The 26392-nt window shown below is 39.0% G+C and overlaps 1 protein-coding gene across 1 annotated transcript; it reads right to left on the minus strand.

Moving 5' to 3' along the window:
- Positions 1-3099: 3099 nt before the first annotated feature.
- Positions 3100-25191, minus strand: LOC110386423 (uncharacterized). The gene is made up of 3 exons (XM_062670059.1): positions 25146-25191; positions 5008-5168; positions 3100-4011 (listed from the first exon to the last, which is right to left on the minus strand). Exons 2-3 carry the CDS (start codon positions 5160-5162, stop codon positions 3114-3116), a joined length of 1053 nt encoding a protein of 350 aa, XP_062526043.1. The 5' UTR covers positions 5163-5168; positions 25146-25191; the 3' UTR covers positions 3100-3113.
- Positions 25192-26392: the final 1201 nt, after the last annotated feature.

Here is a 26392-nt window from a genome sequence, read left to right on the forward strand (position 1 = left end):
ACCGATTTCGTTGTAGGACACCTTTAATATGCGTTATAGGAATAAGCTTACTGAGATCCTATTTCGTATGAACTAAAGAGAGAATCATGTTTTTCTGCGGCATTAAAAATGTTTTTTAATTGAGCACTGCACGCAAACTTAGATTAATAATAATTAAGCTATACATTTCTGAAAGTCGTTCCCGTCCGTGCCAGATACGACAGTACTGTTCATCGCACGTAAAAAAATAGTTCCTTCATTATAGACAGAGTGACTATTTCAAGAAAGTTCAATATACTACCTAGAACGACAAATAAGACTCGAAAAAAATCATGTCTACTGCTTTATTAAGGTGGATCTAATGGGACAACAGCTACAACTCAAAATTCAACCTCGTGTCTCAAGGAAGTATTAAAAAAAACTGGAGTAATTAAGTATACTAGAGGTCCCGCAGTAGGTAGTCGAAATTCGACTATAATTAATTGGAATTGTAAGTTTGTACACTATTATGATTGTATTTGATACTTCTCTATAATCACAAATTTCGCAAAGACTACACTATAAAAAAATTAACAAAGACAAACAATATTTAATCTATTCTCAATTTAACAACAGACGTCAAGAACAAAAGTTTGACAATAAATAGTATGCATGCGTGTGTGCGTCAAATACATAGTATGTAGTGTGTGTAATGTTTTCTTTATTGATTTAATGTATCTTTTATGCATTATTTAAAAAATATATTAGCATTGTGCACTTCTTCTTTATATTCTCTATAAGTGTGAAAAATTTCATACTCCTCCGTCCACGCAATTTTCGTAAAAAGGGATACAAAGTTTTTGCTTCATGTATTAATATATAGGTATGTAGTAAATAATGAAACTAAACAGCGCCATCTAGTGACAATATAAAGTACCCTCGCCCCCCCTAGGTACGTTATAAATGTAAGCGCTTTTACGATTATTATATATGTTGCATATTTTAAATACGGTCAAATAAATAACAGTTTGCACAGGGTTAAGATCTAAAAATGTCATAATTGGCATACACACGCAAAACAACTAAAAAATACCGACCAGTTGATCTGTCACGATTAAATAATGCTAAATATATTGCAGTTTTGTTCCAATTAGCGTACGAATCTTATTGGTATTAAGTGTGTACAAGAATCTAGTTAAACCTTATCTGATATCTCTAATTTTGGATAGCAATTATCTAATAGCTATGTTAAATCTGAAATTAGACCATTTTCCGAGGTTATTGCGCTGTTGTAAGGCGAAGAGCCTGCCGCCATGAATCGAGCGGATAACCAAGCCTAAATGAATATCCACGGTAGGAAGCGGCTTATGTGTGACCCCGGCATTGCTGATGTCCATGATCGACAATAATAACTCATCATCAGGTTGGCTGTATACTCGTCTGTCAACAAGGTCAATAAAAAAGAATATTAACATTGGCGTTCAAAAAATATGTTAACGAAGCCTTAATACAAATAGGCTGTCAGACTTTTCAAAGTGAAGCTGAAATAGCCTCTCATAGCTATCAGAATAGGTAGGAAAAAAAAAGAAAAAAAACGAAGCACATGAGCTTATTATTATTATTGTAGAAATCATCACGACAATACTTGGTGCTGACCTACTGCTGCCATCTTATAGAATATACTGAAGTACGAAAAAAATAAAATCGAATCAAATCACCGGTAATCTTGATAGAAGCATTCCGTGAAAAGAGATTTGATGACGTCGCCAGATAAGGTCTCAATGAAAAAAAAAAACGAACAGTTTCTGTCTGTGGAGATTATAAGTTCAGTATGAATTTTTATTTTGTTTTTCGCTAATGAATGTGGACAATCACGCGACCAGTCTGAATTGATTTGAAAGGCGACATAAAGCGAAGGCTCTGAGAGGACGACATAGATTTGAAACCGGTAAGTGTCGAAATGTGAATTTAACAAGGATTTTCCATAAAATAAGGAAGGATTTTCGAAACTGCTAAGAGGGTTGCTGCTAATAGCACATTTAGTCTATAATCTCGAACATTGTTATTTTAAAGCTAGAACCAAACAAGGAAAAAAATTCAAAATCCAAATTCCTTCGAACTTATGGGCAGTCTTTAAAAAAAGTCATTTCTATCCATAGTTGTGAAGGGTTTTTTTTAAATAAATTATATACATTTTTACAAAACAAACGTATAATATTGATGTTTTATTTCAACTCGACATAAACAAAAACCTTTTACTAAATTACAAAACATTAGTAATATACTTTTTGCACTAAATGACTTTTAAATAAAATATCGATTACCTCCACTTTTTTTATGTTATGGTCAACTTTTGTAGATTAAATGTTTTTTTTTTTTCGTTTAGAATTGATCGTGTGCGTCTCACTAAATCACAGGTTGCGTGAAAAATTTATGCTCTTACATTTTTTCTATCATGGTAGTGGCTCTCAAACTGTTGAATTAGCTTTGAATTATTTTTGGAAAAAAAATTGAACTATTTCTTTCTTTGCATCGGAATAGCGTGTTACATATATAATAAATTGACATACGAGAAAATTATATATTTCGTAAAAGGTATAACTTTGTAGGTATACGACAAAGGGAAATTTTTCCTCTGAGCGGGTGATATTGCTCGGTAGACCGACGGTCCGAATATTATTGTTCGGAACTTGTATATATGCAAGCTTATCTTGAAAATGTCCTAAACGAGATTCAGGCATCTGTCACATATCTTGTGTTGTATGTTGACTGGCTACCCACCACAATGTAATATAATATTATACTTATTAAAACTATTGTTATTTACCTTTAGCTAATCTTTTTTGAGACAATGTTTTCTGTCATATCCGTTTATTGTTATATGTGATCAATCGCTATTACTTAGCAAGTCAACAAGTTGCAAACGCGATTGCAGTATTAATTTCAGAGGGTTGATTAGTAAAATACCCACCTTTGTAGAAAGTTTGAGAACGGTTTGTTTGAATTAAGGGTGGCGCCAGAGGGTCGGCTCGCCCGCCAGGTATTTGACGTCTGTCGAAATTGTCGTTGCATCGCACACACAATAAATTTGACCAGAACCAATTTTTTTTCTGGATTCTTTGCTAAAAAATTAAATACTCATTTACTAACAATCTTTATTTCTTGATCTTAGTTTTAACTTTTACATCTTTCACCTTACTCCTCTTTCCAGCCTCATCGTTTCTAATTGTTCGTGAGAAATTGTTTCGTTCGGACAATTTGAATGTTTTGCAGAGCAGAGTTACTTTGGCTCCACCGGATAAATGTTCATCTAAAGTTTTAACAGTCTTAGTCAATAAATACTTAGTAGCGAAATGAGAATTTTTAAAGTTGTCTAATTTCGATTCTGTAACTGATTCCAAATGGTTTTCTGTTATGTTTTTTTCATCTTCTTGATCTAATAAGATGGGATTGCTGTAATTGCATACTACGTCGACTCTTATTATCTGGAAAGTTTCAGGGCTTTGAGTTCGTGATATGGTCAAACTCTTTCTCGTACCAGATTTCTCAAACTTTATTTTAGCGTCTTGAATATCATCGATCTCCGACTTGTCATCCGTATTATCGAAATTGTGTTTCGTATTTCGTTTGAAAATACTTTTAAACCTAGATCCGACGCTCCTGCACTTTCTATCTGAGTCATTGACGCGTATCTCTTTTTGTTCTCTGTAATTACCACTAAGGCCTTGAAGGAAGAGGCTTGATTTACCAGAATTGGGTCTGGACCTTTCATTACTGAACAAATACTTAGCGTAATCGTCGAAATAGTAGCATGTGTGTTGTGAAGATCTTCCCGAATCATCGAAATCATTTTGTACCATTTGTTTAACGAACATCCTGTGTTTCTTGTTATCGCTTAGCGTTTTGTATTTGAAACTTGTTTTAGGTCTTTTTTGTTGCTCGACGTCACCTTGGAATTTTAGTGTTTGAACACTAAGGTAGAGATCTTCATTGTCACGATGGCTTTGCCCATGTTCTGGCGCTTCCTTAGGGTTGTCAGCGTTGCAATGATATCTGAACAATGAGATAATAGATTGATTGACACGTACGCTTCCCTACATCTGAGATAATAACGTTCAAGGAACGTTGTATGTATCTAAACCAAAAGCTAAAGTAAATAATAATAATAATATTGTAGTACAACATCATTGAAACTTTTACGTTAGGTCATAAAGTGGACGGGGAAATTAATTTTCATCATATGAAATCTAAAGTGCATTCGAAATAGGGTAGCAATTGGTTTACTCGATAGTGAGTGATCGCCGTCACTCAAAGACATCGGTAAAGTCGGGGGCACTAGAATGCCAGACTCTTGTCGAACCTCGCTGGGAAATGAGCGTGAACGAGAATTTATTCCAAAGACGGATGACGCGTATCTCAGAAAGGATCTCTGAATACTCACTGCGGATGAGTGCAGTGAGTCCACGTAATATTTCGAACTACGCTCCGATGATGTGTGATAAAAATAAAATGGCGGAATCATCTTAAACCATTATTCAAAATACTCCCCGTCGACAACACAGAGTGGACTGAAATACCTCCGTAGACCCTGAGGCTCTCAGCAATCCGTAAGACCAGGACTATTAACAACGTTTCTCTTCTGTACCAAATCAAATAGAAGTTAATGGTATGTAGTAGCAATAGAGCGTGCGAAGCCAGAATTTCACGTAGTCCAAGAGTAAAGTATCGGTCTATTGAAAAAGTTTGAAGCCACCGTAGCTTCTTCTTCTATGTGACTTTGATATTGAAGGCTGCTCGATACATCAATCGCAAGAATCTAAATAGTCAAGAAATATTTCAGGAATACTCATTAGACTTACGGCACCATGACCAAAGAGTCTTTAATTGAAGCTTCAATAGAAATCATTCTAGTAGGGGAGCCCAAGCGGGGATTTCGGGATTTACTAAAGCGCGGCAGATTAATATACAGAGGGATACCTTGTACCCGTTTGAGTACCTCCACCATATATTCGGAGTGTTTCGTTTGTCGAACAATAAAATTAAATATACCTTCCAAAAACAGCCATCCATGTCGGGTTTTCGTCATGTTCAGGATTAACGAGACGTTTTTGACAGTATCTTCTAGGTCTTTGAGTATTTTGGATCTTTTCTGTTTTAGGTATTACTTTTGCTCTTTCTTGTAATTGAAGTCGGGCGCACTTCATAGTACCCTAGAAGAAAAAAAATAATTGCATGTGACTTAGGGTTCTTTATTTTATTCTTTCGAATATTTAGCTTTCAATTCCGTTTAATTTCAGAAATGAATTATCATAATTTCTGGAACAGCAATTCGTAAACCACATACGAATCTGATAAAATGTGTCAAAAAGTATTTTATTTAAATATTTTTCGATTCACAATCCCATTTATAAATATACATAGAGATTTAGATGCTACATTTACTAGGTACTAAACAAATGTAATCTTAAACAAACCATCCTTAGTTTAAAATTTGAATCAAGAGAGAAGGACAGGTGATAAAGCTTGTAAATTACAAAATAATTTACGTAAACGATACGTATTATTTATTACGATTCGGAGACAGCAAAATTAGACAATATAATAAAACGGGGAAAAATATTGTATGAAATTACCGGTTGGGGCGTAAAATTGGGTTTCGTGTGACCTTGAAGTTCCCATAAAGGGTTCGCGACAATACAATCACTCGTCATGAGAGTAGTTCGAATGTAACGATGCTAGGTCACGAAAGTTGTAACTGAATATGATTAATATTTGAATATTTATTTGTATTTTCGATTTTCAAACATATGAGTAAATAGGTACCTATAGAAAAATCTTGGCAGACTTATTTGTTTAGGGATAACACTAAGGTTGAAGTAGTTTGCGTAACAAAAGACGCGCAGATATGCAGATTTATTATATAGTCTCAGTCGGATAAGCCCTCGAAGTAATAGACAACGTGGCGCTACACACCTTGAGAAGTGAGGTCCAAGTTAATTGCATTAGAGTAACAGCTGTCCTACTCTTGAAACATCAACGTCTTACCCCTTGGCCACAGCCGAGAGCGGTGCGAATTGCGGTGCGTCGTGAGGCGCGGCAAGCGGGAGCGGCGAAAACAAATGGTAGACAACCTATGAAGTATGCCACAGCTACTGGCGGTGCGTTTTGCGGTGCGTTGCGAGGCGCGGTGAGAGGCGCGTGACATCTGGCGGCGACGAGCTGCACGATGTGCGAGTGAAACAAATGTACTAGACAATATGGAGGTGGCCACAGCTCAGAGCGGCGCGCGCGGCGGTGTCGGTGGACGCATTGAGGCATCGCGCGACCGAAACAAATCATTTTGTTTTTACCGCGCGTTGAGCTAATAAAATATAATGGATGTGGAACAATTCATTAGTGAAATACTGAGTAGACCAGAAATATGGATGTCAAAACATCCACATCATAAATATAGGCATGTTATAAAAAAAATGTGGGACGAAATAAAACAACAATTTTCTGGTACTAATGGTTTCCTAGATACTCTTGGATAGGATTATTGAAATAAAATTTGAAATTTGAATTGATTTCGTATTCTAGATGCTTGAACCGTTGCTCGATTATTCCGTCTTGATCTGCGTACGCTATTGTGAATATTGGAGTCTCCAAACTGGGAAACAAACTGCTGAAAATCTGCATCTCTGTCTCCATCACTTTCTGTTAAGGCACGAAACCTTTATAATCAATGTCGCGTGCTTTTTGTTTGCCTGTACACTTTTCGTAAAAATACGAAATTTATTAGTTAGAATACCAAACGCGTACTGAATTGTGACACTTGCCCGGGATAATGTTTTGTCGAAAATTATTTGTTCCGCATTTAAACCACCCGGTGGATATGGGCGCATCAAATAATTTTTAAGAGGATAGGCTTTATCAGCAATTAACACGTATGGTAAATTTAGATTTGAACCTGGTAATATCTGTGAAGGTTGAATCTATTAATAATCTATTTAGCGGGATAGTTCTTATATTCCTAATATAATACCTAATAAATAGGGTGAAATTCGCCAAGTTCTCTCTTTTTCTAACTGGGTACGCTCCTATTCTTGATTGAATAATATCTTCAGCTAAGAACGCACTTATTTCAAGGTAATATCGTGCCACTTTTGAAAGGGAAATTTGATAGGGCTTTCTAAATACGTCCACCTCTGACGCCGCCGCCGTCGCAACTAGTCTAGCTGTGGCATACCCCCGCAAGTCACACCGCCCGCCGCGCCTCGCAACGCACCGCATAACGCACCGCCAGTAGCTGTGGCCAGGCCCTTAGTACTATGCTACGGATATCTACATACATAAATAAAAGTCGATTTGTATATACAGTCAAATCTGGATAAGTGAGAGTTCAAGGGAGCACAATCTCATTCTCGCTTATAGAGGTTTCTCACTAACCCGAGTTTCTCGCTAATGCACCCTCTAAATTTCATTTCGTGATTTTCTGAATTCAAACGCATTCACTATTTTAAGTTTATCACTTAATGACAGTACTTTAATTTTCCGTTTCGACATGATGCAGAACAGAATTTTCCTTCGCAATTGATTAACGACAAACTGAGTAAGTCCGACAAATAGGACGGTATACAGGCACACGTGTCCATTCGAAAAGAGTGCGATAAAATAACAACGTTATTTAGTTCCAGGAAATAGAATAGGTTCAATATTGACGAGAAAACAATACAAAAACAATGGTAGGAAGTTCCACGAAAGTTAAGAATGAGTCATAAAATAGCAGATGTTAATGTTTTGTAATTAGTTCCTCCTAAATAATATAAATAAATAAAGCTCGACTGTCGCTTATAGAGGTATAGATAAGTAGCAGTCTCACTTACGGAAGTTCATGAGGGAAAAACAACTCTCTCTTACAAAGGTTTCTATTTCTCGCTAATAGAGATTTTGGGAGCTTAAAATGACGGGTCCTGGTTATTACTCACACTTATAGAGTTTTCTCACTTATGCAGTTCTCACTTACCCAGGTTTGACTGTATATTCATTAAAGACTCCGAAAGGGCAGGATCGATTTCAATGGAATATTCAGAAAATCTTTAAATCAGTCTAACGAGGTCGAGCAAACCGGGCTGGCTGGCTTTGATTAGTACACATTAATTACATAATTTAGAGCCAAACAGGAGAGGTAATGACATTACAAGCAATACAGAGCAAGTGCATCTATATATTCCAGATACGGTACTGGAATAATATACTGAAGATTCCTTGGTGGCACTCAGGACAAGCACTGCGACAGTTGAAGGTAGACAGAGAGCGTCTGTCTGAAATCTAAGTACGTATATATTTTTTTCTGTGATCATATCAAAAGACAAATGACAATCTGAAGTCGGTATTAGAAAAGTGACATAAGACTGGCAGTCTAGTTCAGGCTCCGATACCGAATCGGAGATGGACTTCGAGTCCGCGACTAGCCCTCAACCCGGAACCTCGGATGGGTTTCAAACTGTAACGCGCGGTAAAAAGCGTACTCGCGTCGTGGAGTCCCGGAGCTCCATGACGAAGCAAACCAAGTCCGCGACCGCCTCCCGACCGCAGGTAGTCGTAACGCCGGAGTCGGACTCCGCCCGCCGCGTAATCCCACCGCCGCGCCCAAAAACCGCGCCCGCGCCTAAAACAGTTGTCCCGCCCCCGCTGATACTCCAGGAGAAGTCAGCGTGGAATCGCGTATCCCAGGCCCTTCAGGCCAACAAAATTAATTATACCCATGCGCGTAACGTCGCGCATGGGATTCAGATTAAGGTCGCAACGCCGGGCGACCATAGGGCCCTCTCTGCTTACCTCCGAAAGGAGAACATAGGTTATCACACCTATGCTCTTCAGGAGGACCGCGAACTCCGCGTAGTGATACGTGGAGTCCCCAAGGAACTCGAAATAGACTACGTAAAGGAGGATCTGATCGGTCAGTCCCTCCCAATAATTAGTGTGCACCGGATGCACAGCGGACGCGGCAGACAGCCGTACAATATGATTCTCGTCGCGCTAGAATCAACCCCGGAGGCAAAGAAAAGAATCTCATGTCTCAAAACGATATGCGGCCTCTCCGGGGTCACCATCGAAGCCCCCCATAAACGTGGTACTCCCGGGCAGTGCCACAGGTGCCAGCTCTATGGCCACTCAGCGCGTAATTGCCACGCGCGCCCCCGCTGCGTGAAATGCCTCGGCGATCACGCAACCACAGAATGTTCGCGTGTTAGGGAAACCGCGACGGAACCCCCAAGCTGTGTCCTATGCCTTAAGCAAGGGCACCCGGCAAACTACCGCGGATGTCCTAGGGCTCCGCGTAAACGCCCGAACCACCCAGCCCCCCAAACCGTCGACCCAAAGACTTCGGCGCCTTCAGTGCCGAAACCAGCCTTCGTACCGGCTGCGGTTCCCACCGTCTCGGCGTGGAAAAAACCGCTGCCGTATACGAAGGAGGGAACACAAAACGTACCCCAGCTCCCGCCTGCGACACGTCACGCGCCTCAGCCCCTGCTCGCACCTCGCCCCGCGCCCGCGTACCGCCCCCCGCAACCCTCAGTCGTCAACGACTTCGCGCTCGTGCGCGACTTCGTCACCGCGGTAAACTTTGACCGTCTGCGATCGTTCGCAGATGCTATCCGTAGGTCGGTAACCCCCGAACAGCGGCTCGCGGCCGCTTTCGATCACATGGACGTCTACGAGTCCGTGTCTCGCACGTTATAAAAATTCTTTACCGGTAATCAATGGCGCAAAAAGGTAGAGAAAAACCGTATTCCCTTACGTTAGCATTCTACAATGCTAACGGACTCGCGCGGCAACGCGATCAAATTTTCGAATTCCTCCGCGACAATCTTGTAGATATTTTGTTAGTGCAGGAGACCTGTCTGAAGCCCTCGCGTCGTGACCCGAAAGTCGCGAATTACGTCATGGTTAGGAATGACAGACTCACCGCCTCCAAAGGCGGGACTGCCATTTACTATAGGCGGGCCCTGCACGTTGTCCCTCTCGATACTCCCTCGCTCTTACATATCGAGGCGTCAGTGTGCCGTATCTCGCTGACGGGACACCAGCCGATCGTCATCGCATCCGTTTATCTCCCCCCGGACAAGCCCCTCCTGAGCAGTGACATCGAGTCACTGTTCGGCATGGGAGACTCCGTCATCCTGGCAGGCGATTTAAATTGCCACCACACTAGGTGGAACTGCCATCGTACGAACGTTAACGGTAGGCGTCTCGACGCGTTTATAGACGACCTCACTTTTGAAGTAGTCGGTCCCCCAACTCCAACATGTTATCCGTATAACATCGCGCTCCGTCCGAGCACTATAGACCTGGCATTGCTTAGGAACGTAACTCTGCGCTTACGTTCCATCGAAGCACTGTCAGAGCTCGACTCAGACCACCGACCTGTCGTTATGCAGCTCGGTCGCCCTCACAACCCAGTCACTGTTACGAGGACCATGGTGGATTGGAATAAGCTGGGCACGTGCCTAGCCGAAGCCGCTCCGCCAATCCTCCCTTACGGCCTGGATTCGAATCTATCCCCCGAGGACACCGTCGAATCCATAAACATCATTACCGATCACATCTCTTCCGCGATCATTAGATCTTCAAAAGAAGTCGATGTGGAGGACAGCTTCCACCGCATCAGACTATCCTCCGAACTTAGGAATCTCTTAAGAGTTAGGAACGCGGCAATCCGGGCCTACGATCGGCTTCCCACGCATTCAAACCGGATTCGGATGCGTCGTCTACAACGCGAAGTCCACTCCCGCCTAAGCAACGCGCGTAACGATAATTGGCATAGTTATTTAGAACAACTCGCGCCCTCCCACCAAGCATACTGGCGACTAGCTAGGACTCTCAAATCCGAAACTACCGCTACTATGCCTCCCCTCGTACGCCCTTCAGGCCAACCACCGGCATTCGATGACGATGACAAGGCTGAGCTGCTGGCCGATGCACTGCAAGAGCAGTGCACCACCAGCACTCAACACGCGGACCCCGAACACACCGAGTTAGTCGACAGGGAGGTCGAGCGCAGAGCTTCCCTGCCGCCCTCGGACGCGTTACCCCCCATTACCACTGACGAAGTTAGAGACGCGATCCACAATCTCCAACCTAGGAAGGCATCCGGCTCCGACGGCATTCGCAACCGCGCGCTAAAACTCTTGCCAGTCCAACTGATAGCAATGTTGGCTACAATTTTAAATGCCGCTATGACGCACTGCATCTTTCCCGCGGTGTGGAAAGAAGCGGACGTTATCGGTATACATAAGCCGGGCAAACCGACAAACGAAACATCTAGTTACCGTCCTATTAGTCTCCTCCCGACGATAGGAAAAATTTACGAACGGCTCCTTAGGAAACGCCTCTGGGATTTTGTTACCGCGAACAAAATTCTCATAGACGAACAGTTCGGATTCCGCTCTAAACACTCGTGCGTACAACAAGTGCACCGCCTCACGGAGCACATCCTGATAGGACTAAATAGGCGTAAACAAATCCCGACCGGCGCCCTCTTCTTCGACATCGCGAAGGCGTTCGACAAAGTCTGGCACAACGGTTTAATTTACAAACTGTACAACATGGGAGTGCCAGACAGACTTGTGCTCATCATACGAGACTTCTTGTCGAACCGTTCGTTTCGATATCGAGTAGAGGGAACTCGTTCTCGTCCCCGTCAACTGACAGCCGGAGTCCCGCAAGGCTCCGCGCTCTCCCCGTTATTATTTAGTTTGTATATCAATGATATACCCCGGTCTCCGGAGACCCATCTAGCGCTCTTCGCCGATGACACAGCTATCTACTACTCGTGTAGGAAGATGTCGCTGCTTCATCGGCGACTCCAGATCGCAGTAGCCACCATGGGACAGTGGTTCCGGAAGTGGCGAATTGACATCAACCCCACGAAAAGCGCAGCGGTGCTCTTCAAAAGGGGTCGCCCTCCGAACATCACTTCGAGCATCCCACTCCGTAGTAGGCGCGCAAACACCTCCGCCGTTAGTCCCATCACTCTCTTTGGCCAGCCCATACCGTGGGTCTCGAAGGTCAAATATCTAGGCGTCACCCTCGACAGAGGGATGACATTCCGTCCCCATATTAAAACGGTACGCGACCGTGCCGCCTTCATATTAGGACGTCTCTACCCTATGCTTTGCAAGCGAAGCAAACTGTCCCTCCGTAATAAGGTAACTCTCTACAAAACTTGCATACGCCCCGTTATGACGTATGCAAGCGTAGTGTTCGCTCACGCAGCCCGCACCAACTTGAAGCCCCTTCAGGTTATTCAATCCCGATTCTGCAGGATAGCCGTCGGAGCACCATGGTTCCTGAGGAACGTGGATCTCCACGATGACCTGGAGCTCGACTCTGTCGGTAAGTATCTACAGTCGGCATCATTGCGCCATTTCGAGAAGGCGGCACGACATGAGAACCCTCTTGTCGTGGCCGCTGGAAACTACATACCCGATCCTGTAGACCGAATGGTTAACAGTCGACGTCGCCCAAAGCACGTCATTACGGATCCTCCTGATCCATTAACGGTGCTTTTAGGCACCACAAGCACCGGTCACCGTCCTCGTCGAACCCGTCGCTTGCGACGAAGGGCTCGACGAGCGAATTAACCCCTAGACACAGCCCACTGAGTTTCTCGCCGGATCTTCTCAGTGGGTCGCGTTTCCGATCCGGTGGTAGATTCTGCGAAGCACTGCTCTTGCTAGGGTCAGTGCTAGCAACTCTCCGGTTGAGCCCCGCGAGCTCACCTACAAACGTTAGGGTGAAGCTGAAATAGCCTCTCAAGGCTATCAGCATAGGTAGGAAAAAAAAAAAAAAAAAAAAAAAAAAAAAAAAAAAAAAAAAAAAAAAAAAAAAAAAAAAAAAAAAAAAAAAAAAAAAAAACTGGCATAAACTCTTTCAATACCAATGTGTCTGAAGCACTGTTGATTATGTTAGAAAACGTATTGTCCTAATATGTCCATATAAGGAGTACAAATAAGAAGAGAAAAAACCAAAAATACCATGAAGATGCGCCTGCGATGGACAGGGCACGCAGTGTGAATGGACGAAGTCGAGTGAAAAAAGAAATAAGTGAGTATCTATCTATCATTCTAATGATAAGAGAATAGGTATAGTAGGTACTATTTTTAAAAAAAAAATACAACTTTTACCTCAAATAAGACTATGTCGCGTCGATAGTATTTTTGTAAAAACAATACCATAAGGCCTTGTTTATTTCCATATTCAAAGATAAAAATTTAAATTTTTTTCAATTGGTACCATGTTAGTTGAACATTGTCGATAGTATAGAAAATGATAATTTATTTAATTAATAAAAATGTAAGTTTGGGGCTATGAGTATGTTTGAAATATTTAACTCTAAGAATAAGTGCTTCCTCCTTAACTTCCCGCCCACGCGTATCCCCCAATGCCTGGCCTCGCAATCCCGACACCACTGCTAGTATCTCGTCTCCAACCTCCATTCCCGTCATCAAAATCTTTGGCCGGCCCATACCGTGGGCCTCGAAGGCCAAGTCCGGTAGTAGATTCTGCGAAGCAGTGCTCTTGCTAAGTAGTGTTTGCAACGTCACCGAGTTAGAGTCGCGTGAGCTTACCTGCTTGTCAGGTTAGGCTGGCATAACCCTGTAAGATTATCAACTTAGGTAGGAAAAAAGTCAATGGGCTCTACGTTAAATCCAAGCGAGTCATGTTTATCAGCTTTGAAAGAAATGTCATCATTGTAAGATTTTTGGTTGTACATATGTGAGACATGTGTACTCTGTATGCTACAATGAGATCATTTCCAATTACAATCCACGTGACTTACACGAAACGTAAACAATTCTAATTCGCTCCTACATATTATAATATATATTTTTATAAACTTCAGTTTTTTTGGACACTAGACCTGTCGTCGCTTACAATGGGCCTTATGAGAAGGCTCAAGGTCACCCAAAGAGCAATGGAGAGGGCTATGCTCGGAGTTTCCCTGCGAGATTAAATCAGAAATGAGGAGATTCGCAGGAAAACCATGGTAACCGACATAGCCCAAAGGATTGCGACACTGAAGTGGCAGCGAGCAGGACACATTGCTCGCGGAACGGATGGCCGTTGGGGCCAGAAGGTTCTTGAGTGGCGACCGCGTACTGGAAGACGTAGCGTGGGTAGGCCTCCCACAAGGTGGGCCGACGACCTATTGAGGTTCGCGGGGATCCGCTGGATGCAGGCAGCGCAGGACCGATCTTTGTGGCGAGGCTTTGGCTATGTCCAGCAGTGGACGTCCATGGGCTGATAGAATAGAATAGAGAGACCTGCCACACTGCTTAACCCGCTTTAAATTCGTAACAAAGAATAGCTTGTGCTTATAAGCTACCAGGTCTATATAAATATATATTACGTATGCGTTGCTATTTTATATTATTATGTATGCGACAACAAACAAAAAATCGCTTCTAAATAGTATTTACGTAAAATTCGTTCTTTGTGAGCGCCTACATTGCAAAACGTAGAGAAATCTCGTGATTTCGCTTTTGTATGTAAATAAAATTAATGATCAACATTTTACTGCATATAAATCAATATTTTTTTACTTGTTTCAATTACGTTGACTTCTTTTAGTTGATTGAACTTTACTGTACTCGCAGAATGTGTGTGTTATTTCTTTTTTTTTCTAAATGACGTGGCTTGCCGCAAAACTAAAGTTTGAGATGTCGTTATCCTCTGTATGAGGAAAATAAAACTTTTAACAGAAAACGTTGACTTTTGACCCTCCTCCGAAAAGATACCTCAGATGTCTTAAATGTATCTACATACCGCATAAACTTTTTTTCTTATAAGGCGAAAATACACAGACGATTTCACGACCTTCAGTGTTAAGTTACTATCGGGGTCAGTAGATATCACCGCGTGCACGCGTCGCCTATCCCATTAGATAACAGCTATCCCACCCAAATTTTGTAACTAAATGATGACGCTGTGTTTACACGCCTACGTTGTTATTGTTACACGAAAAGTTTAAAACCTAAACTAAATGTATCTAGCGTAAAATAAACACCCGTTCCTGATTGGAAATTTTCTAAATCAGTTCTAGGGATTATCAGGGTTAGGATTGATATGCTTTTAATGGAAATGCGGCTCACATTTCATATTCAGAAAAGTTAAATTTCAACAACGCTAGAATATCGACTGTAGCCTTGTCTCAATTCAATTAACTGCTGATCGTTTAACTTTTTAATAACTCTAATGTACGTACGCTTAAGCTATAAAATAAAGCAATCTTATAGAAACATCGTTCGCGGAGAGTATTCTTTCTCCGACTTATTGTTTAACATCTTTTCATTTTGAAAGCAATTATGTTTGAAGATGTGCCTCTATATATGTCCTTGTCGAACCCATTCTTTGGGATAGATTAGAAAGAGACGGTTGTCAACAAAGATTTTTTGGAAAGTATTGATAAAGGAAACTACAATGACGGCAGGATGGCGTGTTTGATCTACGAACGTAGCGGTCCACATGTTCCTGGGAATGGCATCAGCAAGCGATGCAAAAAAGTTTCTCTATGTTTGTGTACTGTGATGGAACGATTTTGATATTTCAAGTAAATACAGTATAATTATTTATTTAAACTAGAACGGTTAGACAGAACGAAAAATACCATAATCGACCATGATCGCAACATTCTGGACATAAAACGTAAAAAAAGAGGAATATAGTTGATAGTGACTTAGTCTTAATAATGTTTAATGATAAAGATATGCTTGATTCCAGTTTTATAATAAACAATCTATACTTAATAATAAAATGGTTAGTTGACCACAAAAAATTATAGAATTGCCCTAAGTTGGTGCCATGAGATTATTTCATTTTTAGGAACAATAAAAAACACGAAACAATCTTGTTTTGTAAAAATATCGACGTGACTTGATAACATTGTCATAGAATTATGAATAATTACGACAATAGAATACGAACACATTTAAGCCCGGTTTTCTTCGCCGCCGCGAACCATACTTTCGTTAGCCAAATACAGGATAGTCACGCGATATCGCACGAAATAATAATACACTTGGATATTTTCATTTTATTTTATCGAAAGCATCAATTTCACTCAGTCGTCGTACAAACCACTCACACTGTGAAACGAATAATAGGCACAGCTGCTAGACATGCACACTGATGCATTTCGGTGCATCGCACACGGATATCTTGTATACAAAAAACGCTTTATTATTATCCTCTTCCAAGGACATCGTTTTTGGTTTATAAGAATTTCGATCGTATTGTTGAAAGTTAAGAGTGAGAACCCTATGAAACCGATACTAAAACGATTAACTTAGATTTCTCCTAAACGCTAAAAAGTTTTTATTGTGTTTTGTTACGTGTTTCCAAAAGCGGAAAGCTGAAATTGGCTTGAATTAGAAATTGAGGAATTTAAGTTTAATAACTGTTGAAAAAAGCTATGTATCTGAGGCGCCAAATGCACGTTGCACTGCTCTATCGCTCAGGATTTTGAGAATTTTACGAGTAGCAAGCAAGCGTTTCGTATACTGTGGAAATGCGTTTTAGAAAATTTTAGCTTAGTACCGCACATTGAGCAGGGTTTATAAAGAGAATAAATGTACTTTAGAAGTGAGAAAAAAGCATTTTGATTATAATACATTTTAGATAATTATTAGGACTAGGTTTTATAAAATAGAAAAAGTTGTGCTAGTTAACAATTTTGTTTAAAGAAATCGGCTTTAAAGATATCTGTTCATATTCATAATAGAAACTTCCTTGCTCAAGAACCCTGTTATTTGTAATAGGAATTAATAGAATATGATATTATCTTCTTTTTGGCACCATATTTCACAAATAGGTAGATAAAAACTTCTTTGGACGTTATACATACATACGTAGAAGTCTTTACACACAGTCGCCTACACAATTTCCGGTATAATTGTAGATAAGAGCGTTGGAGAGGGAGATAGGAAAGAGAATAGATATTGTTCAAATCAAAATAAAAATCTTCTTTTTTTTTCCTGCCTGTGCTGATAGCTTTGAGAGCTATATCAGCGTTACCCTAGCGTGTAGGTGAGCTCTCTGGGCTCAAGCCGGAGGTGTTGCCAACCCTGGCCCTAGCAAGAGCCGTGCTTCGCAGAATCTACCATCGAATCGGAAACGTGACCCACTGAGAAGATTCGGCGAGCAACTCAGTGGGCTGTATCTATGGGTTAATTTACTTTGTCGCATGCGGGTTCGGCGGGGACGGTGGCCGAAGCTTGAGGTACCTAAAAGCAGCGTTAATGAATCGGGAGGATCGGTAATGACGTGTTTAGGGCAAGCTTGCAGCTTCTAAAATACTTTTTTTCAACAAAGAAGTATTACGGGTGACCCTGTGTCCTTTAGAGTTTCACTAGGACAGGGGGGCGATCAAATACTCAGCAAGGAGTGCTGGGATTTCCTAACAGCTGCCTGAGCACCTCCAGATGAGACCTAACAACTCAAGGGCAGTTTTGCGAATGAATCTACTACCGGGTCGGAATCGCGATCCGCTGAGAAAATCCGGCGAGAAACTCAGCGGGCTGATGCATGGGTGTACTTTATTTGGGGCGTCACTCATTTTATTCGCGCTGTTACGCTTACTGGTACAAAACACATAGCTATCAATGATTGTGTATAAACAATTCATCGTGTGATGTTTGCATCGTGCACAACGGGTTCGTACGTTCTCTTTTTTGAAGCCAATAAAATCGTCCAGCTTCGCTCGTATTGCGTGCTACAATTGTGAAACTTTACGAAAACAATAAGAACTCGGTCGAATATTAAAATCACGTTTTGACGAAATGCGATTAACGGCAAATCGTTCTCGCTTTGGTGCGCGATTCAAAACGTTCGAAACTTCATTTTGTGAGCTTACGAAACTTAAAACAATGGCGCTGACAAAACTGTATTAATGTTTTGTTTTGAATTCTACGTTTTGTTAACGAAAAATAAAACAAAACGGTGAACGGCTGCTGCGGCCGACCTAACTCGCTGGTTTCTAGTTAATTTTTTTTTAACTTTGATATTGCAAAAATGTTTTTTATTTACATATAAATAAAACTCAATTCGTAAAGATATTGGATCAATTTTGTACTTAACTAATGATGAGCTGGTATAAATTATTATTAATAAATTACGAATTATTTCCAAACTCGTCATAAATTTTAATTATATTGTTGACGTATGTAGCAGAAGCGCTTTATAAAGATCAATATTTTTATAATTCGCACCGTTTCGAATCCTTTACAGTCCTTTTTTTTTTCCACGAAATAAAAGGGTCATTGAATCCACAATATCAATGAGAATACAAAAGAGTCCTTTCCACTTGCCAGCGAACTAGGTTGACCAACCTGTCACTAGGTCAAATCCAACAAAAGCCATACATATCGATTCCACAGCTTATTCCTAAAGTCGGTTCTGCATTAACATGACAAAGGAATGACCCCCGGGCTCGAATGAACAGAATGCATTCGACCACCACGCCCCCTGACTTCGCAATGGCAATTTTAAGTGATTTATACTTATTGGTATCTTGTTATCTCTTTTTAATATAGAAAAATAGATAATTTGCTTCATTTTATGTTTTAGCTTCTATTTTGTGTTAAATTTGTGATATTAAATTTGGCCTACCCCATCAAGTTGACTTCAAGTGTTGATGTTATTCTTTGAGCAAAAAGTGTAAATTGTAAAATAAGCTACAGTTTAATGAAACATTTCAATGGGTAATTAGGTGTTGCATTGTGTTGCTAGTAATTCACTGGCCAACCTTTTTCGACATTAAAAACAAAAGGTAGGATAAAATTTCAAATTGTTATTGTAGTTCTAATGTATTGAATACGTGTGTAACCTATTCTAGAATTTTGAATTTAAATGATTCGTTCTAAAAATTGTTATATAGCTGATACTTCAAAACAATTTTTATCTGATGCTGAGATTTAATATTGATTGAATATTTTGAAGTATTACTAGAATAGTAAATATGTATATGAAAAACTTTACTATTAAAGAATATATTAAAAAACCTATTGTTGTTTCTCTCGTCTATTAACCCTGCATCATATGCGACATCACTTGCATATACGGGTTTAAATTTATAAATCTTCATGATGGCTTGTAAAAAACTTATGAAATAGTGAGCTTATTGTAAAAAACGATGATTAAAATGATTTTATACTGACCTCAATAATGAATTGTCTGCCTACATTTAGTAGAAGTTGAGGAAAGGTACAGAAGGGAATTGTATCAGAATATTTTTGTAGAGGCCAAAACAAGAAAGTCGCTCGACTCCTTGAAGAATAAGAAAGAATCTTAAGCTAACTCATTCACTTATTCTCCTCCAATTCATCGGATCGGGACTTTGTTCTCATATTTGCAGACTTGGAAAGTCACACTCGCTAGACAACTACCCTTGTGCTGTTAGATTTCTAACAAGAATATTAAAGATTAGGGAGGTGAGTAGATTGAGCTTTGAACTTCAGACTATCAATTTTTCTAAAAGCAATTGTCGTGAAACATATTAAATATTATGACACACGGGGCGTGGTAGTAATGCATGAACTCGGGTGGGTTTCAACGCCAGTGATTCTGCTTACTTCGTTAGGGACCTGGAAGTCTTCTCTGCTGAAGAAAATCTTATGGCTGTTAAGTACGAAACGTAAAAAAAATACATACGTGATGAAATCACAATTTACTTTCAAGCGACTTGACAAGTAAGTATTTAATGAGCTTCTGCTTCATGCTTGCGACAAACTTACTCTTAGACGTAAAAGAACGACAATTTATGCTGATTCTTTTTTAATTGAATCTATATATATAGGTATAAATGAATTGCTGTTCGTTAGTCTCACTAAAACTCGAGAACGCCTGGACTTGAATTATTTGTGGAAGTCCAGAGAAGGTTTAAAGGGTAGATAAATAGGTAGAAAATGCTCGGAATTATATAAAAGTATTAATTTTGTTTTTCCTTTCATGTGTCCCCCGTTGGACAGGAATTGTTTTAAGTTTATTTTATACAAAAGCTTAGGTCCTTTATTTATCGATTGAGGCACTACGAAGTCTGCCGGGTCAGATAGTTTTGAATAATTATCTAACATTTAGCGACATAAAGTAGAGTTCATTTTACGAGCACGCACGATTATGACGAGAAATTGTTAAAATGTGAGAATTTTCTCATTTTTCGGTTGAGAATAAAATATTTGAAATTATCAGTTTAAAAGAAACCATAGAGTATTCAGTATATTATAATACAATAATGTACAACGTAATCCTAGGAATGTACAAAAACTACACTTATTTTTGTTATTAATTCAGCTTTAACGCTATGAATCCTTCTAAAAGACTAATGAACTAATAATGGTTTCGTCGTTGCGAATAACCATTGAAATTTGATTGTATAGAATTCACAAGATGTGCGCACCCTTTTCTGTTATATCTATCACGCAACAGACAAAGCCGAGTGCGCGAATATGTAGCACGAAATAAATAAAGGGATGATATATTGTGAACGCTGGTGTGATTGAAAAAAAACCTATTTCCCTTGGTCTAGTCAAGGTGCATTCTTGGTAGTGTTGTGCTAACAAAAAAATATATTCTATCGATGTGCCGTGCACATGTCTGCAAATATAGTCTAATTCTTATTATGGATAGAATATTTATTTAATAATTAATCAAAATATGTTAAAATGCACGGCATTTGCCCCTTCATTGTTAAGTTGTTTTAATGATGGCGTTGTGAATTTGTTCAATTTTCAATGAATAAAAGTTTTATTTTGGTGCTTTAGCAATCTACTGTGAAAACTGCTTAACTATATTATGTTCAGAAACTCTCATGCGAAAAAGTGTTTAAATTGCTGATGGTGACAAAATTTAAATCATTATTTGAAATATGTTATATGCTCGAATTAAAAAAAAGACGGCCTTGTTCTAACTACATATGTACATTTATGCTTCGTTTGTTGGATTTATTGTATGATGAAAATAAGTTAGTTAGTAAATATATATACCTGCATATTAAAAATAATATCTATTCTTATAAAACAGCTTCTATCTACAACAAAACTACACTTGCTTTTTATCGATATGACTTTGACGTGTTACAAAATTCACCCCATCTCTTAAGAACTCAGGTGAAGTAATCGTTGTGGGAACGTATCTATCGGTCTCACTCGGATACTATCACTGTCCTTTTCTAATATTGTTAGCTAGACAATCTCATAGAGCATTATTGAATGCGTCGATGCTTCAATGGCGAAATACTCCTTCCTATCTTTTTACATCGAATGTTTTAATTTGTGACGTAATAAGTACAATGTTTTAACTGTGATTTGGAACTATTCAATGCGAAATGATACACTAGGGTTAGAAATGCACAACCGATTGGATATTTTTTTTAAAACTGCGCTTCTAATTATTTACCATATTTATTTATAACGAGATAATAACAAGAAAAACAAACTTTATATTTCATTGTAGACAACAACAACTACAACCATTAATATTTCGAATAATAATAATCGATTATATTCAACTCGGAATCGAAGTCTAATCATATGGCACACTACTCTCACCGCTACATTAACAAGACGTCAAACATAATTTGATTTGTTTCTTTTTATTTCATTAGAGTTTTATTTTTTGCTTATTACTAGTAAACTATATAAACTAAAACCTAGTAACAATACGGAAGAGGCGTCAGAAAGCTTGGGGATCAAATACCCCCTAAAATGCTGAAGGCAACGGGAAACCACTGCACTAATTTCCCACGAGAGTCATGAGCAGGTCGTATCCGACTGATGAATGACCACGACCACTCTGTCAAGAGTGTACGAATAGGAAGAAGAAGACTAGCAACCTCTTAGGGTTATGCTAGCTTCACCGAACTTGTAGGGAGACTTCGCTAATATCTGCTCTAGCAAAAGCAGTTCATCGATGTATCTACCGCCGGCCGGGAATCGCGATCCACTGACAAAACCCAGTGAGACACTCCGTGCGCTGTATCTGAGGGTTAATTTACAGGGCGAACCCTTCGTCGCATTCGACGGGTTTGACGACAACAGTGACTAGTGCTTGGAATGCCTTAAAGCACTAAGAGTGGATCAGGAAGATCCTATGTAAGAGAAAGTTGTAGACGTATTGTGAGTTCATACAGATAGGTATCACAATCCTGTCCATTTTTGTCTCAAAGCTGGCATACGTCCAGAGATTTAGTTGGAATTTCAGGTCCCAAGTTAGTTCGCGGCATTCATGCTCAGGTGCCTGTGAACTCTGGTGAGCACTTAATACTAAGCACGGTAAGCTATCGTTAAGCAAAAAAGTCTTACCATGCCTGATGTTAAACGGACATTCTATGTAAAGTGAAATTTTCTTCGACTGTCCCAATATTGTGTCCTCTCTTTATGATATCCTTCTAAAATACATCCCCTGGCCTATTAATGTAAATATTCTATGTAAATATTTATTTACTAATAATATTTATCTTTAAAGTAGTTAGTCTAACATATTTGTTTGTGCTGTTCTTAAAATAACAGATTCGCGTATGGAAAAACTTTGATCAAATTTATTTTTATTTAAATATATTTTTTTGCTAAGCACCTGTCGTTTTTCTACATACCGGGCACAGTGCATATTGGCAAAATCAATGCCTAACTCATTGGAGCCAAATTAAAATTTTTAAAAAGTAGAGTCTAACATAATATAAAACGTAACACGAAGAATAAACACTCTCAAATTTGGGAAATACCATTTCAAAATAATAAGGTTATTTACTAACAATAAACAAACTATATAACGTTTTTGTGAATCTTGTATTATGTACTAAAACTTAACTGCAATCCTGTAAAGTTAAAGCTAACAATAGACGGCATTTATCGGCACTTTGTCGGGTTGTCTTTGTTATGGTACAAAGGTGCCGCTAGATACGCCATTCATGCTTAAGGAAATTAAAAATCGATTCATTTATGTTAATTTCAAAAACGTGTTACTCGCTAATTGTTATTTTAATGGCTTTGTTTATTTATACATACAATGCCTTGTACTTTTATGTAGTTTTTGAAAATATTAGTACTATTATTTTTATAATAATATATAATAGTAATATTATTTTTACTGTTATTACTATGAGAACGTAGAGTAAGTTAAATAATGGAAAAACAAGAGGGGTTACTCTAGATTCACCTAGCTAGGGGGTGAGTTCACGGGGCTCAAGCCAGGAGTGTTGCTAACACTGGCCCTAGCAAGAGCAGTGTTTCGCAGAATCTACCACCGAATCGGAAACGCGATCCATTGAGGAGATCCGACGAGAAACTCAGTGGGCTGTGTCTATGGGTTAATTTACTCGTCGAGCCCTTCGTCGCAAGCGACGGGTTCGGCGAGGATGGTGAGAGGTAGGATGGTGATTCCTAAGAAGTCATACAATACGTCCAAATTACACAACTACTAATGTTTGCAATTTAATATACGCGAGAAATTCAAGGCATATAGGAAAGGAATCCGTGCGGTGGCCGTCCTCAACCACCTCTCGATTACATTTCTGGCTAAAAAAAGAATCACTAACAAGTTTTATAATAGTCCTATGCTTGCTAAATCTATATTGTTTTCCCTTAGCGTTAGGGAAGCGGTTTCTTGCTGTTTCAGCTTTGGAAATCCTTTTCTCTTGCAGCCCTCTTTGGCCGGTGGCAACACAAGCATTTTCGAACAAAAATGCAAAGAAAAACTATATAAATATATTTTTTTCCTACCTAAGCTGATAGCCTTGAGAGGCTACATCAGCGTCGCCTTAACTAGTAGGTGAAAATTGTATAACAAATCGCGGTAAATTATGTATACCGAGCAGCGAATAAAGAGTATATAACTCATATCATAAAGCTTAGTAAAAAATCTAAGCTGCTTGCTGGAGGACTAATCGTCGTTTTTAGGATATAAATGCGAGGGTAATCTTTGTCGTCATCTTAAAAAAATAAATAAAAAAAAATAAAAAAAAATTATAGCACAAATCTCGTTGGTGGAGATTTAGAGGTCTGCTCTTGCGGTTTATGAAATATTTATTTAAAAAACATTTTGGAAATAAAAATAAACGATTGTGAGTGATTCAATCAAGAGTATTGGCATTGGTATTTTGTTGATAAAACAAAACAAAGTCTATATACATTTTTAACCTTCAAGCAGTAAATAGACCGTATCTAGAACCTATAGTTAAGGCCATTCTGCACCGAAGTTTTCATTTGCTCCGGTTTCAAGAGTAGTACAGTTGTTATACAACACAATCGGAAAATCGACAGCGTTTCTCAAAGTGTGTGCACGGAATTCACGCTGTGTTGTCTACAACCTTAGGTAACCACTTGACGCAGACTCGCCTCCGCATATATAGCAATTAACCTAAAATTAACAACCTGTAAGTTTATGATCGTGCAATGACTTCATTATCCTACGCTGGCTGACACAAGCATTTTATTAGTGTTTAAATTTGTGCGATATTTTTAGATTTTGTGTTCCAATTAAAATAGTTTCATTATAAACAGTGCAGTAAATCGTTGTGGTAAAACCTAATTATAGCGTATAAATCTATAAGCAACGTAGTAGACGCAGGCTGCTTACAGTTGGTTATTCTGGAAGTTGACGTATACAACACAATCGAGACTTCGACTTTATTCTACGGGTTCCGGTAAAGGCTTATTAACACTAAACATACCATAACGGGTCAAGTGACCCATTTTTGAACTTTAGCATTGAAAAAGCACGTATCATGTTATTGCTTTTGCACATTCGACTTCATGACTTTTTCTTACCAATTAATCTACAGTTATTATTATTATTTTTGTTTTTTTTTTATTTTGAGTAATACTTGTCGTATACCTTCATCTACCGGCTATGGTAGAAACAGGAACCAGTAAGTGTTGGTATGATTAGTGTTAATACGATGCGGGCTAAAACAATAACAAAACAAAACTTCAATAAAACAACAACGAAAATGACCAAATCAAAGAACCGTGATATCAGTTACATACGAATAAAAAGAATGAAAAGCGTTCGCATTCAACAAATTCTTATGTATAAATATGTATGTATATGTGTGCGGAACGTAAAACGAATTGAAAGCATTTCGGGAAAGACGAAACAAGCCACTCATAAAATTCGGTCGTAAACAATATTAGTTTGATGAAGTTTACCGGGCTCGGATCAGAGGAAGGAACTGCCGCCGCCGCTGTCTGAAACACGACTACGGCTTGAATATCGCATAATAACCTTTTGATCCTGTAAAGGCTCGTGCATAATGCAAATCATAATAGAAGCGACCGAAAATATGAATTAACTCCAATTAATTAACGTATTTGTAACGTATTACCTATATATATATAATGCGTTTTCATCAGTGATGAAAATTAGTTTAATTGAAAAACGATTAATCAAACAAAAGCTAAACGAGATAAAAACTATACCTAACATAAAAATAAAAAATATATATCGTCTGAAGTGTATATGGATAAAGTTGACTTCTTGGAAATCTAAGACTGGATTCTTTTGTAAACAAGAAATGAATGAAAACTGTATAAAAATTCATGGTGACGACCAATAAATGTATTCGTAAATCTATATATTAATACGTGAAGCAAAAACGTTGTATCCCTTTTTACGAAAATTGCGCGGACGGAGGAGTATGAACTTTTCCACGCTTATAGAGAATATAGAGAAGAAGTGCACAATGCTAATATATTTTTTAAATACAGCATAAAAGATACATTAAATCAATAAAGAAAACATTACACACACTACAACCATGTATTTGACGCACGCACGCATGCATACTATTTATTGTCGAACTTTTGTTCTTGGCGTCTGTTGTCAAATTGAGAATAGATTAAATATTGTTTGTCTTTGTTAATATTTTTTATAGTGTAGTCAGGGCGAAATTTGTTATTATAGAAGTATAAAATACGATCATAATGGTGTACAAACTTACAATTCCAATTAATTATAGTCGAATTTCGACTACTGCGGGACCTCTAGTATTATTAATTTGTTAAATTCTAAGTCGCTTTGTTGATTTGTCCGAGAACAGAGACTGAGAGACCAAGAATTACCGGACATTACTCAATCGGTGATTACTTAGATAAAAAAATAATCATTCAAATCGGTAACGACAATGAATACAAGTTATTCATTCCCTATAGTTATTTCCTCCTCCTCCTCGAGTCGTGTTCCTCATGTCTGAGGGTCGTGGCCACCATCACCCATGAGCTTCAATCTTAGGATTTTTTTCCACTTTCCCCTGTCCACGGCGTCATGCAGCGCGCTGTACACTGTACTGTCCAAAGCGGTGCGGATCTGATCGGACCAACGAGTAAATAATAATAAATAATAATAGTTATTTACCTATTATTTAATAACTAATAAATATAAGTGGAATAGCTGTTTG

The sequence above is a fragment of the Bombyx mori genome, chromosome 1, assembly GCF_030269925.1.
Source record: "Bombyx mori chromosome 1, ASM3026992v2".
Taxonomy (NCBI): domain Eukaryota; kingdom Metazoa; phylum Arthropoda; class Insecta; order Lepidoptera; family Bombycidae; genus Bombyx; species Bombyx mori.

Bases quoted from the DNA above. Each gene is read 5' to 3' on its own strand.
- LOC110386423 (XM_062670059.1), bottom strand. From the start codon at position 5,162: ATGAAGTGCGCCCGACTTCAATTACAAGAAAGAGCAAAAGTAATACCT. The intron at 4,012-5,007 runs GTATATTTAATT...CTCATTGTTCAG, and splicing joins TGGATGGCTGTTTTTGGAAG to ATATCATTGCAACGCTGACA.